The 16,608-nt window shown below is 26.9% G+C and overlaps 2 protein-coding genes across 2 annotated transcripts; both read left to right on the forward strand.

Moving 5' to 3' along the window:
* The first annotated feature begins 6,016 nt into the window (after nucleotides 1-6,016).
* On the forward strand, nucleotides 6,017-6,442 carry LOC111036948. The gene has a single exon (XM_022319270.1). The coding sequence runs from the start codon at nucleotides 6,017-6,019 to the stop codon at nucleotides 6,287-6,289; it is 273 nt and encodes a 90-aa protein (XP_022174962.1). The 3' UTR covers nucleotides 6,290-6,442.
* Nucleotides 6,336-6,788, forward strand: LOC111036944. The gene has a single exon (XM_022319258.1). It carries the CDS (start codon nucleotides 6,336-6,338, stop codon nucleotides 6,786-6,788), a length of 453 nt encoding a protein of 150 aa, XP_022174950.1.
* Nucleotides 6,789-16,608: the final 9,820 nt, after the last annotated feature.

Raw genomic sequence — 16,608 nt, forward strand, 5'->3', positions numbered from 1 at the left:
GAACCTCTTAAAAATTGCTACGTCTGGGCCTGATGTTGCCCCAAATTTTAAATCAAACACACTTTTCAATATAATTTCATATATATGATGGCGGCATGGTAAATATACCATTTCGCGTTCTAATAGTTGCTCAATCAAAACACAAGCTCCGTTTAAGCGACCTGTATTTGATGCAGTAGTATCGGAACAAAGTGCTTGTACATTTTCATCTAAACACCAATCTACAAGCGTTTGGTATACTGCGTTGGCTTGTTCGCGTCCAGTACCACTAGTTAACGCCGGGACACCTAGCAGTTGTTCACGACCATTTACAGAAGCGATTATAGGCAGCCTATCAACCAAGCCTTTTCCGGTTAAATTTGGAAGAAGTTTTCCGTCCCAGTGTATAACAACTGCGTCATCCCTAGTCAAGTTATAGTCACGGCGTATTTTTTCAGCACGTTCCTTACGATATTTTATGCGAGAGCGTCGAATTGATGATCGGTTTACAATAAGTTCATTAACATTATTACCTAAAGCTTCTGCAGTAGCAATGAAAAGATGTACAGCATTCCGGTCACTGATTTTACATTTGTCCAACACGATTGCAAGCTTTTCGGAGACAAAGTCATCGTACCCTCTAGTTGGTTTGAAATATTTACTTGATGGACCAGGAATATTTGTATGTACAAATGCTTCATTGTCCACATCATCATCCTCGTCAGAACTACTTGACGACAGAAGTTCTACCATTTTACCTGAAATTAATTTTCTATTATTATACACTTATACAGTATACACACAATTCATTTTATAGTAGTTATACAAATTAAATCATTATTTTAGACTAAAAACTTACTCGAAGCTTCAAATTCTTTACGAGCACGATCTTTTCTTTTATTTGTCGCTTGTTTCCGGTCCTCTATGGTTTTTTCTTTTTTATAAGTTTTTTTATCAATACCAAGCAATGATCCAGTTCGACCTTTCTGTCTCTGGGCAATTAAAAATGCTCTATCTTCTTCATTAGACATTAAATCTAAAGCGTTTGCGTTTGATACATCAAATAAATCGTCTAACTTTGATACAAACTGCGTATTTTTTTCCATTTGAGTTGCACTTTTTCTATATTCTGACTTTTGCAAATTTCTCCACTCTTGGTATAATTCTTCCAACTTGGTCACACATTTTTGTTCAGTTTTAGTTGGTATACGTGCCTTTCGCCAAAAAATTATCGCTTCTTGTATCACTAAGGTAGCACTTTGATGAAGATTTAAATTAACTTCTCGCATATTAAAAAATAGTACTGACAAAACTTGCTTGTTTGATGGTAATTTACTACCAACTATTTGATTTGAACTATGTCCAATTAAAAATATATACTTTGACTCACGTAAACTATTTCTGGTAACCATTGTTAATCAGTAAAATAAAATATATTACTTACAATTTACAAATTATAACAAATTGTAAAAACTTAACACGCAACGATATTTAAGTATGACACTGGTTGTTGTTGTAAGTCAACTGAAATATAAACTAATGAATCGCAAAATAATAGTAGATAATCTATAATGATCGAATAAACTCGATAACACGTAAGTCCAAGGTGTAAAATGTACAATGATGTAGATTGTAGAATGTAGATAATACTAATTTTGTTGTACGAATCATAAATGTTACATTGTTACAATATTAGTCATAGAAATAATCTTCACGTAAAAATCGCAAAATACGGGTATAGAATAGATATTAATTAGTAAATACACTACCCACCTGACGAATAACGATTCTATACTTATCTCTTATATCATAGATAAAAACGTGTAAGATCACTTACAAACTATAATATTATACAGTATATATTAATTGTTATGTCAATTTAAATCGCATTATATGATAAAGAAAAAAATTTATTTATTGCCACGTAAAAAAAAAAAAAATGTATTTTTTAAATTTGAACTCAAATATATTTAATAATTAAATATTTAAAAGAAATGTATAAGTATAAAACTGTTGTAATAATAATAATGTACAGTTTAAGTCTCAAAAATTTTTTTGTAAAATCATTCTTTTAAGAGTTATAATTAATTATATTAAAAAAATAACGATTTTGAAGATTTTTTTGTTATTAAAACTTTAGAGCTTTTGCGGCACGGGTTAAAGTTAATCATTTTGTCCAAAAATTTTTTCTCGTGGCTTTTTTAAGTAATAGAACCGATTTTAGGGCGGTAACTTGAACATTTTGGAATTTTTTTTTACTTCATCTATACCAGAGGACCACCCTAAGTCCCACATAAGTTATTAATATAATATACTATCATAAAGTACCTATCATAGATAAATTGTATCTATATTGTAAGTAACGCACGCATTCACAGGTATGTATACACCGTATACATGTATACAGTACAATTTATGAGTGACACGATACTATCGATTTTAATGATTTTTGAAGATAATATCGATAGTAATAATATGGCTGACTTGCGTCCCCCAAAATGGGACGCAACTTACCGGTCAAATTTACTACCTGAAAAATATATTTTTTTTGGGACGCAAGTAACATGCAGCCCTAAATTTAGAAAAAAAAGTATTTGGGCGGCAATACCCTCCATGTCGGGTTTTTCCGCTCAGTAATCGGGTTTTGCCGCCCACCAATTCTAAATACACTAAGTATATTTTTTACCTTCTAAACATAGTCTTAGTTGTGTGCTTAATTCTAAAAAAGTCGATGAAACCCCAAACATTTTTAAAGCAATAGGTATAAGACAATATAATTTTTAGATCTTTCTTAGAAAATATATTTTTTTGGGACGATTTAAGTTATTAATTTTATAATTAAAAAATTACATGTCCAAATTGCTTTATTGTACCAATTAAAATTGTGCTGATAATGAACTAATATAATAACTAATAATATATTTATTTAACACCGATAAATTAAATTAGAGAAAACCATCAGATAATATAAAGGTAAAAAAAATAAAAATATATATATATATCAACGAAGTAAAACATATTTTATTAAAACAGTTGAACAATATTCAAAATTTTGTACATAAACAATAACAATATAAATTATAAAATAAAACATATTTTTACCTAACTTTGGCAATCTATTAATATGGAAGTCCCATATGTAAATATTTAGGAATAATGAATATAAAATAACCATGACTATAAATATTACATTTCAGCCTTTAAGTATTTTAATTATTGTAATAAAAAATAAAACAAATTGAGAGCATTTGAAGTAGGTAATCAAGATAACAATGACATTTTAGTATTTTACACTTATAATTAAAATGAGAGAAAACAAATCATACATTTACTAAAACATTTTTAAACAATATTCAAAATATAAGTAATATTTATGTAACAATGTAACATAAATTATAATAATAAAAAACAAGGTTTACCAAACTTCAAAAATATATTAACACACTGAGATGTTACCTTAATATCTAATACCTAAATAAATATTTTGGAGTAATGACTATAAAATAACTACTGTCGGTCTTTAAGTTATTTTAATAACAATATTTAAATATTTAGGATTATAATGACTATAATATAACTGTCAGCCTTTTTAGACTTTTAACTTTTTAAGTTATTTTAATAAAAAACAATCAAATAAAAAACATTATTTTATTCCTACTTTAGGTACAATGAATTTAAATTTAAATAAAACATTTCATTTACAGAAATCACAAATGTATGTTTTATAGTTATCATGACCTGTGCACTCTTTATGAGCCCACTTTTTGCACACACCACACCTAAACCACATTTCGGTTTTACCAAACTCGTTGCACAAGATACACAATTCATTTTCAAATTCATCAATTTCTCCTTCCGAGTTATTATCACAAAGATCTTTGATTGTTTCATCTCCACTAGTTGATGAATCTTTTGAATACAATTTTTTCTTTACCACCAATTTATTGACACTCTTCTCTTTTATGATAATTTTTGTATTGGCCTTAATTAATTTTTTTAATTTATTATTTTCTTTCCGTTGCAGTTCAGATTTTTTTGGGGTTCCAGTAAGAATTTTTGATGTGCCTTTTTTTCCAGCCCTTTTTGGTGTTTTATTTTGTTTGATATGTAAAGGCGAAATTTGTTGTATAGTAACTCTAGTGGTTGAAACTGCCTGTTCATTTACATTTTCTGGTTGATCACTGGTATTGCTTACAAAATCTAATATAGTTGGAGTAGGAGAGTCTGGTTGAGCTTCAACTTGTGTCATCTCAACATCTGGTGCAATAATTGATGCAGGTAGAAAGTCTTCATCCGTAAATATTAGCGGGTTAAAAGGAACCACTCCACTCACCTTAAAACCATTTTGAGCTTTATCTACTGTAGCTATGCGCACAAAGGCCAACTTGAATAATCCAGCAACATCATAATGTGTTATTTTCTCATGGTTATTGTTTCTTAAAAATAAATCACACTGATTAGAATATGATTTTTTTAATGATCCGAACACTGTTAAATCAAGTGGTTGTAAATTGTAGGATGTGTGAGGGGGAAATGATAACATGACAATTCCATATTCCATTTTTAAGTTGAGGAAATATTAATTAAAAAATAAAATACTTACAGCTTAAATTGTAAAGTACAAATACTACATAGAAGACGCGATAAACCAAAAAATGTAAATAAATAATTTAAAACAAGTGATAATCACTCGGTGATTGTTTGATAACATTAATATCGTAATTTAAATACAACAGTGTAGCCAACAAACCTTTAATAATTATTAACTATGAGTAATCATAGTGGGTGGCATTACCCGATGGGTGGCAAACGCCGCACTTCCCCTACTCACACTTAGCCCACGTCGAGAAAAACCCATCTATTTTTAGCTCTATTCCCGTGAGCCACCCTGTATTACTCTCGATTTTCCAAAATATCAACTCCATTTGTTGGGAATACTTCCAAGGTGGAATGTAACTTGGCCACTAGTCTTACTTCTACGTCTTCTGATAGCATTTAAAAAACAAGTACGCAGTTTAGTCCATTCTGACTTACACTTATCAGCTATTATAAAACATATCAAATTACGTATTTTATGATTCATGAATTTATTTCATATCAAGCGAATAATTTTAATCTCTATAAGCACAAAATTCGGGTTTTCTTAAACATTAGTAATTTTATTTGTTTAGAAATATCTATTATATACTGTGAACTTGATACCTACATGATTTAATAATAATTAATATTAATATTAGTTATTAAATTAGATTAATATTATTTTTTTTATATTAGGTACAACTGCATTGTAAATAATATACATAACGTATATTATTATTATAATATATACGGTGAAAACACATTTTAAGTAAATACTTTGAATGATATAAGTGTTTTTTTTTAATAAATAATTAATACATTTTAATACATTTTAAAATTATTAAGGTAATTTTGTGTATCATATTTTTTTTTTAATCACCAAATCTATTTTGATAAATTAACAATAAATAAACTGTTATTTTGATATTAAGTTTTAAATATGGTATTCTTATTTTAACTTCTAAATCAGAGGTTCCCAAACTGTGGGTCGCGATTATACTTTTGGTGGGTAGCGCTATTTTTTTAAATAATACAAAAATATAATCATCTATTACTTTTCGTTGATGTTCAAAGTTCAAATTCAGTTTTATCGTCAATCCTTATCTGTGAGTGTGACAATTACGAGTTTACCAGCGGCGGTGTCAAATACTATATATTATACTTATTATACTTTTTTTTCGTAATTACATAAAATTTAATAAAATAGTTTAATTTTCTGTCGTATGGTAAAAAAAAAAAAAAGGTCGTTGATATTGTGGGTCGCCATATTTTAAAAAAATTTCAAAATGGGTGGTACAATAAAAAGTTTGGGAACCTCTGTTCTAAATATTTAAATATTTACAGATTTTTGGCCACCGGGGAATCTTTAGTCTTTAGTTTTCGTCTGGGCTTTGGCACAACCAAAGAAATTGTTGAAGAAGTCTGTGAAGTTATCTGGAAAATATTAAGACTCATTTACATGCCGAAACCCACTAAAGAAGATTGGAAAAATATTAGCAGGGAATATAAAGAAATATGGAATTTTCCCAATTGTATTGGATGTCTCGACGGTAAACACATTAATATTCAATGTCCTATAAATGGTGGATCAGCATATTTTAATTATAAAGGGGTTAATTCGATCGTCTTGTTAGCTTTGGTAGATGCTCATTATAGGTTTATAACTGTTGATGTGGGTTCTTATGGTCGGAACTCCGATGGAAATGTATTTGCCAAATCCGCGTTAGGATAGATTAGATGTTCCACCTTATACACCAATAGAAGAAAATGGAGACCCAATGCCATACGTACTAGTTTCAGATGAGGCGTTTCCCTTGAAGTCATATCTAATGAGACCATATAGCAGGGCAACTCTAGGTGGAAATGAAGGAAACAAAATTTTTAACTACAGGCTTCCTCGGGCAAGACGCGTAGTGGAAAACGCGTTTGGAATACTTTCAAATCGTTGGAGAGTGTTCAGAACAAATATTCAAGTACAACCCAAATCCGTAGACAACATAGTACTTTCTGCATATTGTCTTCATAATATGTTATGCCAAAGCCATGATTTTCAATTGGATGAAATAAATAATTACGAAAGTACAGAAGTTCTTGGAGATATGGAACCGTTAAGAGGGAATAGCACTCAGAGATCATTTGAAATACGTGAAAAGTATAAAGATTTTTTTTATCATCTATGGGGTCAGTACCATGGCAGTACGAAATGGTTAGGAGAGGAAGAATTAATGTGATCAACGATTCAAAATAAAAAAATTTAAGTAAACCTTGTTAAATTTTTTTTAATTAAAAACTGTTCTTTATGCTTTGTATATGTTACAGTTAAAGTGTAGAATTACTAGAATTCCATTATTTTATGAAATAACTAGGTAGTTCATGAATTACCTACGAATGTTAGTTAAAGTATGAAATAATACATGAAAATTGTACTTTTATTATTATATTATTATTACTATTGTATTTATATTAGTTATTTCCTAGACTATCTAGTTATTCTATAAAATTTCAGTTTGATATCCGTTAAAGTATAAAATACATTAAAATTTGAAATATATATTAAAATATTTTATTTTACTGAATTAATCATAGTTATATTATTTATTTATTTGTTCATGTAAGGCTATTATGGCATTTAAAATTGCACAATACCTTTTTTCCTACAAACACATCGCTTTGTGCCACATTTTTTGGTACAAGTGCACTTAAAAAAACCCTGACCAGTTCCCAGTGACTGCGCAGTTGCCCTAGATCTTAATGTAATACTTTTATTTGGAACAGCTTCTACAGCTAACAAATTTTCTGAACATACTGTGAACTGGGATCGAGAGTATAGTTGTAATAACACTCCTGTAATTATAATGTGTAGGTAGGTATTAAATAAATTAAAAATTAAAAGGACGTTAATCTTATCTGATTTAATGTGTTATATTAAATTGTTGAAAATATTAGAACTATATTTATTTATCGCGATATTTTGTTATTTACAATTTGACACATTAACGAATTGATGTCAGGGAATGTATAAAATAACTAGTTAAAGTATAAATTATAAACATTACCTACAAGCTTTAGTTATTTTATAAATTACCTAGTTATTTCATAAGCTAACTGATTCAACACTTTAACAGAACCATATACAATAAATAAAAACATACCTAACAAACATTTATTTTTAATATTATGCATAAACTGTGTATATGATATAACGTGTATATGTCAATATGCAAATACCTAAGTAATCTGTATCAATACTAATTATTTTAAAGTTAATATCTTATCTAACATTTGTAAATTTGCACCTATCTCTTCCCATGCCTCTTTACGAATGTTGTTATCTTTATAATCAACAGAAAAAATGTCGTTAGAAGACTTGTGTTCCCTGACATTTTCAATTAATGACTAATCAAATGAAGACATTATAAAAAGATAGGAGAAACAAATAGCATAGACTGACGTCTGGTGTAAAATGATCGTATTTTAACCCTTAAGCAGGCGCGTGCTTCTTTTTAACGTTCATAATCGCGTGGGAGTCTATCAGACCCCATTTCTAAAAATGCGTAACATAAGTACGTACAGAAAGTTCATTTTTTTTAAATTTGAAGACATAATTGGTTACTATATGATACATAAATATATATAAAAATGTAATAATAAAAAATAAAATTAAAATAAACACAAAACTATGTTAGTTACTAAAAATTATATTACGAAAAAAAAAACAAAACTTGAAAACTTCATATTAAAATATTGGTTTGTAAAGAAATATTTAAAATTAAAAATCTTATTTTTAAGACAACAAAAAAGTTTTTACTTGAACAAAATTTGTTTTACACTTATTTTTTTATATTTCTTTGAACTCAAATGTGTCTCGCGTGGGGGTAAATATGACCCAGTCCCAAGTTGAAGCCCATCTTGAAGCTCTTTGACATGTTTAAAACTTTCTATTTTACGAAAATTGATTAAACATTATCATACAAACCATCTTCTAAAAATAGAAATATAAACATATCGTATTTTTTGTAATATATGAGTTTTATTTTTGATGAGGGTCAACTAGACCCACGCGCTTGCTTAAGGGTTAAATAATACGATACTACCACACGTCACACGTTTTTCAAAATTGTTTGAAACGCGTGGCGTGGAATTGAGTAGGAATGCGTTACGTGTTATAAATATGATCAGAAAATCGAATATTTAAAAACAAACGTAATAACACGCGATTTAAAATTATCGGCGTGGTAATGCGTGGGGTGTGAAGACATGTTAAGATGTGGAGTGTAAATAGTGTGTCCCTGCTTTTTATTGTATCAAAGTACGTGACGTATTAACGTATCAAAGGAGGTAATCAGGTGATGGGACCAAAAACGACCGAATGAAAATAAAATAAACAAACAAAATATTAAAAAAGTTAGAATTAATCACAATATAATTATATGTTCACCTTTACCCACTTTGCGTATATGATCTTAATTGTAATAAAGTGCATTCATGCGTTAAATGAAATGTAGATATTTACAGTGAAATTTCCATATTACGAAGTCACATGGGGAACAAAAAAAAAATGCGTAGTATAGAGAAATTCGTTAAATATAATTTAAGCATGATTAACAATGAAGGCCATATATTCTCAAAAATAATTTGTTAAACAGAAAATTGCATCGAATGGAAGTTCGTTGCACGGAAGTTTCAGTATGCATAGCTTATTTTTTTTAATTTCAGATTTTTTGTCAAATATAGATTTAGTATATTTTGATTTTTTATTAAACATAGATTTAATGTATTTAATTTTTTTATAAAACAGATTTTTTATTAAATATAGATTTTTTGTCAAATAAAGATTTTTTATTCAAGTAGGCTTTTTTTATAGAATAAATATTTTTTAGATTTACTTATATTTTATAAAAAATACAGATTTTTTTATATGTCCAATTTTAATAAAAAAAAGCAAAGTTGAATTTAATAAAATACTATAAATTCCCAAACTATGAATTTAATAAAAACGGTATTCATATTAATCTATTTTATAAGTCAATTTTAAAAATGATTTTATAATAATTATTTATGAATTACTTTAATTAATATTTATCAAAAATATAATTGTAGATAAGTATGTGAATGTGCCATCCCTTCCTAAATTAAAAAAGCTTCTAACAACTGGCAAGATTAAATAAAAAAAAAAACGTGTTTTCCCGGGTAAATGGAAAATTGTCGGGTTCTGCGACAGTCGTGCAAATGCGTGCTAATGGCATACTAAAGTTTAGTAAAAAAAAATTGCGAAAAAGTGATTATTTCCTTAAGAGGGGGGCTGGGGTAATACTCAACAGTGGAAAACGGATTTTCCTGGGAAAATGGACAATTTTTGGGTTCGGTGACAGTCGTGCAAATGTGTGCTAATGGCGTGCTTAAGTTTGGTAAAAAAAATTTGCGAAAAAGTGATTATTTCCTTAAGAGGGGGCTGGGGTAACGTTACGCCAGCCCCCCTCACAGTTTTTTATACATAACACGTAAAATAAAGTCGTGCAAATTCTAAAAATAGTCGTGCAAATGCATGCTAATGGCGTGCTAATTCGTGACCTAGTTTCTTTTGTAAAAAGTTCAAGTAGGGGGGCCAGGGTAATGTACGTATACTATATACAATATAAATTATAATACTTACATAATGAATACATCATATACTTTATACAAATACAACACATTCACTTAGAATATAGTATAGGTATAATTATATTGGTATAACACAGTATAATATATAGTAGATAGTAGATATATATACTAATATACTATAGTAATATTAATATATTCCATTGAGAAGTTAGTATGGTTAAATAATATAATGAATTATGTGTGACAAATACATATTACATTATAAGCATATTGGTACCAGCTTCGATTGTTTATTTTGTACAACTACTAGGTGAGCTTTTTACAGTAATAAATCATTATTTCAAATAGTAGGTAATAACGATTTGGAATTTTTTTTTATAGTTTGCAACTATCACAGTAGTTATCTATAATATCTATAATATTATATATATAATATATATATATATTTTTTTTTTATTTTTTTTTTTATTTCTATATTTTTATCTACAATAGTTTTGTAAAAATATTTGTTTTTACTATTTTTTAATCATTATTATTATTTACCGTATCAAATGATAATACAACACAATTATTTTAGAATTTGGATTTACAAAAATTTAATTTCAAAAGAATAGTTAATTATATAGGTGCCTTGTTTATTAGTGCACCTATCTATGTACTTAAATAAAATAAATGAAACAGTATGGACCAACATTTCAGGGAATATTTTGATTTTTGATGTAAGATTGTTGAGTATTCAATCCACCTTGGTATTTTGTTACTTCATGTTTAGTTGTAATTAAATGAATATAATTAAAAAAATATTTTGATATAGGTACATACGTAGGTATACATAATATCATTTTCAATGTAATTCCCCCCATTAAAAATGTCTGTGTACGTCACTGTTTCGAAGTTCTTTGCCACACCACATTGCCCACCGAGTGTTGACTGCTAAAATAATCATCCTTTATTGGTACGCTTTTATAAAATCATTAATCTAAATTGAATATTTGTAAATATTAATATTTCAAACACCGTCACGTAAGTATATAAAGTAGCGTCGGCGGTAGAGTGTAGGTACACGATAGTTATACACGATTGATTGAGAGACCTAAAAATATATATATATTAAATACGTAGGTAGTCGTCGAACACTTGAGTAAATATTAAAATATACGCTGACTTGGGTTATTAATTAATTGGGTATCGATCGAACGGTGCAGAATGTAAACATTTATATGTAACGATAACCGGATAACCGCCGTCGGCGTGTCAATATAGATAATAGTTGTATCATGTGTATAATATGTATATAGGTATATTGCATTATTATTAACTTCCATTGTTCAAAAAGGTATTGAGAGAAACGCTCAAGGAATTTTGTGTTTGTACTTTGTATAACAAGTAAGACTGGTATTCCTCGGAACACTCAAGCATTTGATGGGATACTGCCAATTGCCATATTGGTAGTACAAATACTATGAACCTAACTCCTAAGTATGTTTTATACTAGTAAAATGTTGAATATATATTTTATTTCCCAAAAGAACACACTTTTTGTATTTAATAGATTCGCAAAAAAATAGTATACTGTTACAGCTAAATCCTAAATAGAAACATTTTTTTTCTAAAACATGTAGTAAAAATTAGCTTTTTGCTATCGGTGATGACTTTATTGTTATTTAGTATTTACTATAATTATTTCAAATATTTAGATAAATTGTGTGATATTTGCTATTTATACCAAAAATCTACTTTGGTACATCGTTCTATGCGGTAAGTCGATATTATTCAAAAGTAATAACAATGGTATATAAACTATATTATAGTAAATATTCCAAAGTATATGTTAAATTATTACTAGATGAATAATCCGGCTTCACTCGTGTGTTAAATAATATTAGTTAAATAATTTTATTATATAGGCTATCAAATATCATGTTGATCTTCCCATCTATCGGTTCTATGCTCTGACCAAAAATGAGAAAATGAACAACACAATGTAGATTGTAATTTGTAGGCATATTGTGTTTATTGCACTTTTTAGTAGACAAAAAATTATATATATATCTTCTTAAAATACTTGGATACTAAGTAACCGGACTTAGCATACCACTTCGAAAAATTAATTTTCAACATATAGAGCTTGTGACTAGCTTTTTTTTGTTCGGTGAAATAAAAATAGGTAGCCCATCGATTCGTATATACATTGTTTTTTTTATTATTATTACACTATTTAAAGTCTATCTATGTAATATATATAACCATTTTTATAATTTAACTTAGACTAAGATTCTAATGACCATTTCAGACAAAATAAAATAAAAATCGGTCGAAGTGGAAAATATTTGGAACAACTCAGAAAAAAAGACTGAATTTTTAAAATCATTTTGACCCATATTATGTAAATCTTGTTTATAACAAGTGAAAAAATACTTAAAAATATTCAAAAGATAAAAAATAATAAATAATTATCACCTAAATTGGTGAACACACTATTTTTTTTTTTTTTTTTTATTTGAAGAAATCAAAATAAATGATTACAATTTAAACAAATTTAACAAATAGATTTTGATTACCTACCTCCTGTAAGCTAATAGCTTGTGATGGAGGTAGGGAGTTATTACATTACCAATAAAATAAAATAAATAATACAATAATTAGGTAATTTCTTATAATATTACGTACATTGACTTATGAATATGAACACTTTTAAAAAAAAGAAGAAAAGACAAAGTGATGTACAGTTTTAACAAAAATAAATTAGTAATACATTTAGTTGATACAGCATTATAGCAAACAAAAATATACTGTTATATATATAAATAACATACAATTTAGTAATAATTTACAATAAAGAATAAAATTAATACACACTATTATTCAATTCTAAAAATATAAATTTATATAATAATCCTTTATTATTAATTTTTTTACTTGTAATAATATTTCTTTTAAAGTCCAGAGGCATAGAGTTGTAATAAGTCGGGCCTAAATAATCTACAAATGTTTGACCAAAAGATTTATAGGTATATTTAACTGGACAATCATATTTTCTAATTTCTCTTAAATGACTATTATCACTATTTAACTGAACAACTATAAATGTAAGGAAAGGATAAGAATAAAATCGCGACTCCATAAACAAAAGGATTACAGTAAGTAGCTTACTCACTGACGAGGGAGGTACACTACTGTACACAGCAGTGATTTCCTTAGTTTTATTAGTTTGGTACCTAATAATTAATAATTGTACATTTATTTTTTGACAAATTATTCAAAATAACGAAGACTTATAATCAGTCAAATTCAATGCTTTGAACTTTTATGACTTTTCCGGTTTTGGTCCAAATTTGGTACTGGTTCTAAAAACTACAGAATAAAGGTTCTGATAAATACTAGTAAGTATGTATATATACGCTACATAGGTATATATCCATATACTTATTAAAATTATATCTTTTATATTGTATCATACTCTCTCAGACACATTATTTTTATTTTGTGGGTAAAACTTAATTTACCCAAAAGCATGAAAGATGCATATAAATATAAACTTAACATCTAAAATGACAATAATAGTTGTTTTAATGGGTTAAATGTACTTAACTTTAAGTTTACTCTTTTTTTAGAACATCTCATACACATTTCTAAAAACCCGGGTTGACACACGTTTTAAAAGTTTTGGTACTAATGCATCATTTTGTGATACAAACAAAATATCAAATACCTGCTCCATTGTCTCAATCAAAAGTGGTATTACTTTAATAGTTGGTAGCCTAGGTTTATGCAAGTGTAGCATGTTAGCTAGTTTGTAGTTTTAAATGTCACTTTCTTGCTCACTGAACACATAATTACATAAAAATGCATCAAAAAAACCACTAGCAAAATACTTAAAATATTTATTTTTAATATCTACTTTTATTCATTACTAACGCAATAAGGAACAAACTTGAAAATAGAAATGATGATAAAAATCGAACAAATTTTTTTAATTTATTTATTTTTACAACATTGATTTTATACATTGTATACACAATTCTATGAAACAGGTTTCAGCTAATGAAGACGATCATCGTCATACGGTTTACAGGGATAGATATTTTTGCTTTTGCTATTATTAGTTGCTCTTACAAGTTACTATATAGTATATAAAAACATATTTTTTATTTTATACTTTTAGGTCTTTTCAATACTTACGATGTAAGTTTCCAGATTTATAATGAACATTCATATTAAAATATGCATAGTATAATAAAACATTTTACCAAACGTCTGTTACCCGGGTAATATTTATACTGTAGGTTCCTATCCAGAAAATGACTTAAATACAAATAATGCTAAGCGTTTTTTTTAAGTCCATTAAAATAAATATAATTGAGCTGAAATTTATCTAGATAAGATAAAAGATAAACAGTGTTTATCTACAGATATTTCTCAACACTGCCTATGGGCTACGACGTATACAAGTTTGTATTTATGACGGTTTTAATAATCATTTTATTAGTTAATTATTATTATCAACGTCATAAGACGTCATCGTCAAACGCTGTCTATAAGGAAATAATCATGATTGATGGGTCAATGGACAATGACTAACGGACGGACGGACGGAAAACAACAATTATTTATATATTACAATATTTTAGATGATATCGTATTTAATTGTTTTCTGGAATTTTTATAGACTGTAGAAGTATGAAATTTTAAATCCACGTCTACCTTTACAGTTAAATTGTATGGGCCAACTATTATAAGGTACCTAATTAAATAAAATAGCAAAATAATATTAGAATCGAAAAAAAACGAAAAATCTCTACTAACTAATTAACCAGATGAATATGAATAATATGGAATATGAATATACCAGATGAAGTTTAGGTTTCTAATAAAATGGAAAAGGGGTTATTGTAAGGTTTCTGTTACAAACATCTGTTAATGCCTCAGCATATTCAGTACTAACGAAAAACGGTTAGGTTAGGTTTCTCAGCATGTAAAGACGAGTTACTTACCTACCTTATGTGAGGAGAGCCACTGTGATGTTTTATGCTTGAAAGAGATTTACTGGAATGAAAACAGCGTCCATTCCTTCTTCAATGAAAAATTTTATTAAACATTAATATATTTGTTAAGCCATGAACCTGCAGGGGAACAAGGGCCAAAGAGGGCACACATATGCTAAATTGTAAACATTTTAATACAAATTACTTAACTATGTAATTCACATAATTATAATCTTTTGTACTACCAAAAATGATCAATTTACAGGTGGGGGAATAGAGTAATGCCCTAATTTTGAATTTTTATCCAATTTAGAATTTTATTCAACTAGGATTTTTTTATTAAATATGGTTTGTTTACACAAATTATAATTTTGGTAGAGTTAATATTAGAAATGAATACAAATTATGAATACAATTTAACCATCAAAATGATTTAGTTTATGTAACTGACTGAAATATAGTTAATAAAAATAAAATATTTATAAAATAATAACAAACATAATTGACTCATAGAAATTATTAAAATTGTAGTAACAATAAATTGATTATTTTGTCTATTAATTATTATTAAAATAATTTTAAAAATGTACTCATAAAAATTAGTAGTAAAAAAATACATAAATTTACCGTTAATTCTTATAATTTTTATGTGTCGATTATATTTAATTTTTTTTTAAATTATTTTTTTAAATATTATATTTTTATTTATTATAAATATGCATTAATTTTTCAGTCAGTTGTATTAATCATTTGTATTGTTTTATGTTTTATTTCATTTATAATTTTTATGATTGATTTTTATTCATTATCAATATTAATTCGATAAGAATTGTAATTTGTATTGAAAAATCACATTTAATAAAAAAATCTAATTTTGATAGCAAATTTAATTTAAATAAAAAAGCCAACAAGACTATTATTCAATAAGGATTTTTTTAGAACCTGATTTGTTATTTAATTAAGATATAAATTAGATTTCTTATACATTTTTTTTTATCCAACAAGCTTTTTTTATTCAAATAATATTTGTTGTCCAATTTAGATTTTTTATTCAATTCATATTTGTTTATCAAATACAATTTTAATTGGATAAAAATCTTATTTGATAAACAAAATAATATGAAATAAATAAAAAACTTTGTTTGATAAAAATCTAATTAATAAAAAAAATAATCAATTTATAGTTATTAATAATTGTATGTGTCGATTATATTTATTATTATTTTTGAAATATTTTATTTTTATTAACTATATTTAATAGCCAGTTATATAAATTCAATTATTTTTCTGGTTAAATTGTATCATCATTTTTTTGTTTAATTTTTATTTATTTCTAATATTAATTTTATCAAAATTGTAATTTGTATAAAACTATATTAATAAAAAAAGGCTAGTTTAATACAAATTAAGATTACAAATTAGATTACAAACAGGTTACAAACGAATAGTAAAAAAAAATGGGGTC

This window comes from Myzus persicae, unplaced genomic scaffold (genome assembly GCF_001856785.1).
Source record: "Myzus persicae strain clone G006 unplaced genomic scaffold, MPER_G0061.0, whole genome shotgun sequence".
Taxonomy (NCBI): Eukaryota; Metazoa; Arthropoda; class Insecta; order Hemiptera; family Aphididae; genus Myzus; species Myzus persicae.

Excerpts from the sequence above, each read along its gene's own strand:
- LOC111036944 (XM_022319258.1), top strand. The coding sequence starts at position 6,336 with ATGCCATACGTACTAGTTTCAGATGAGGCGTTTCCCTTGAAGTCATAT.
- LOC111036948 (XM_022319270.1), top strand. The coding sequence starts at position 6,017 with ATGCCGAAACCCACTAAAGAAGATTGGAAAAATATTAGCAGGGAATAT.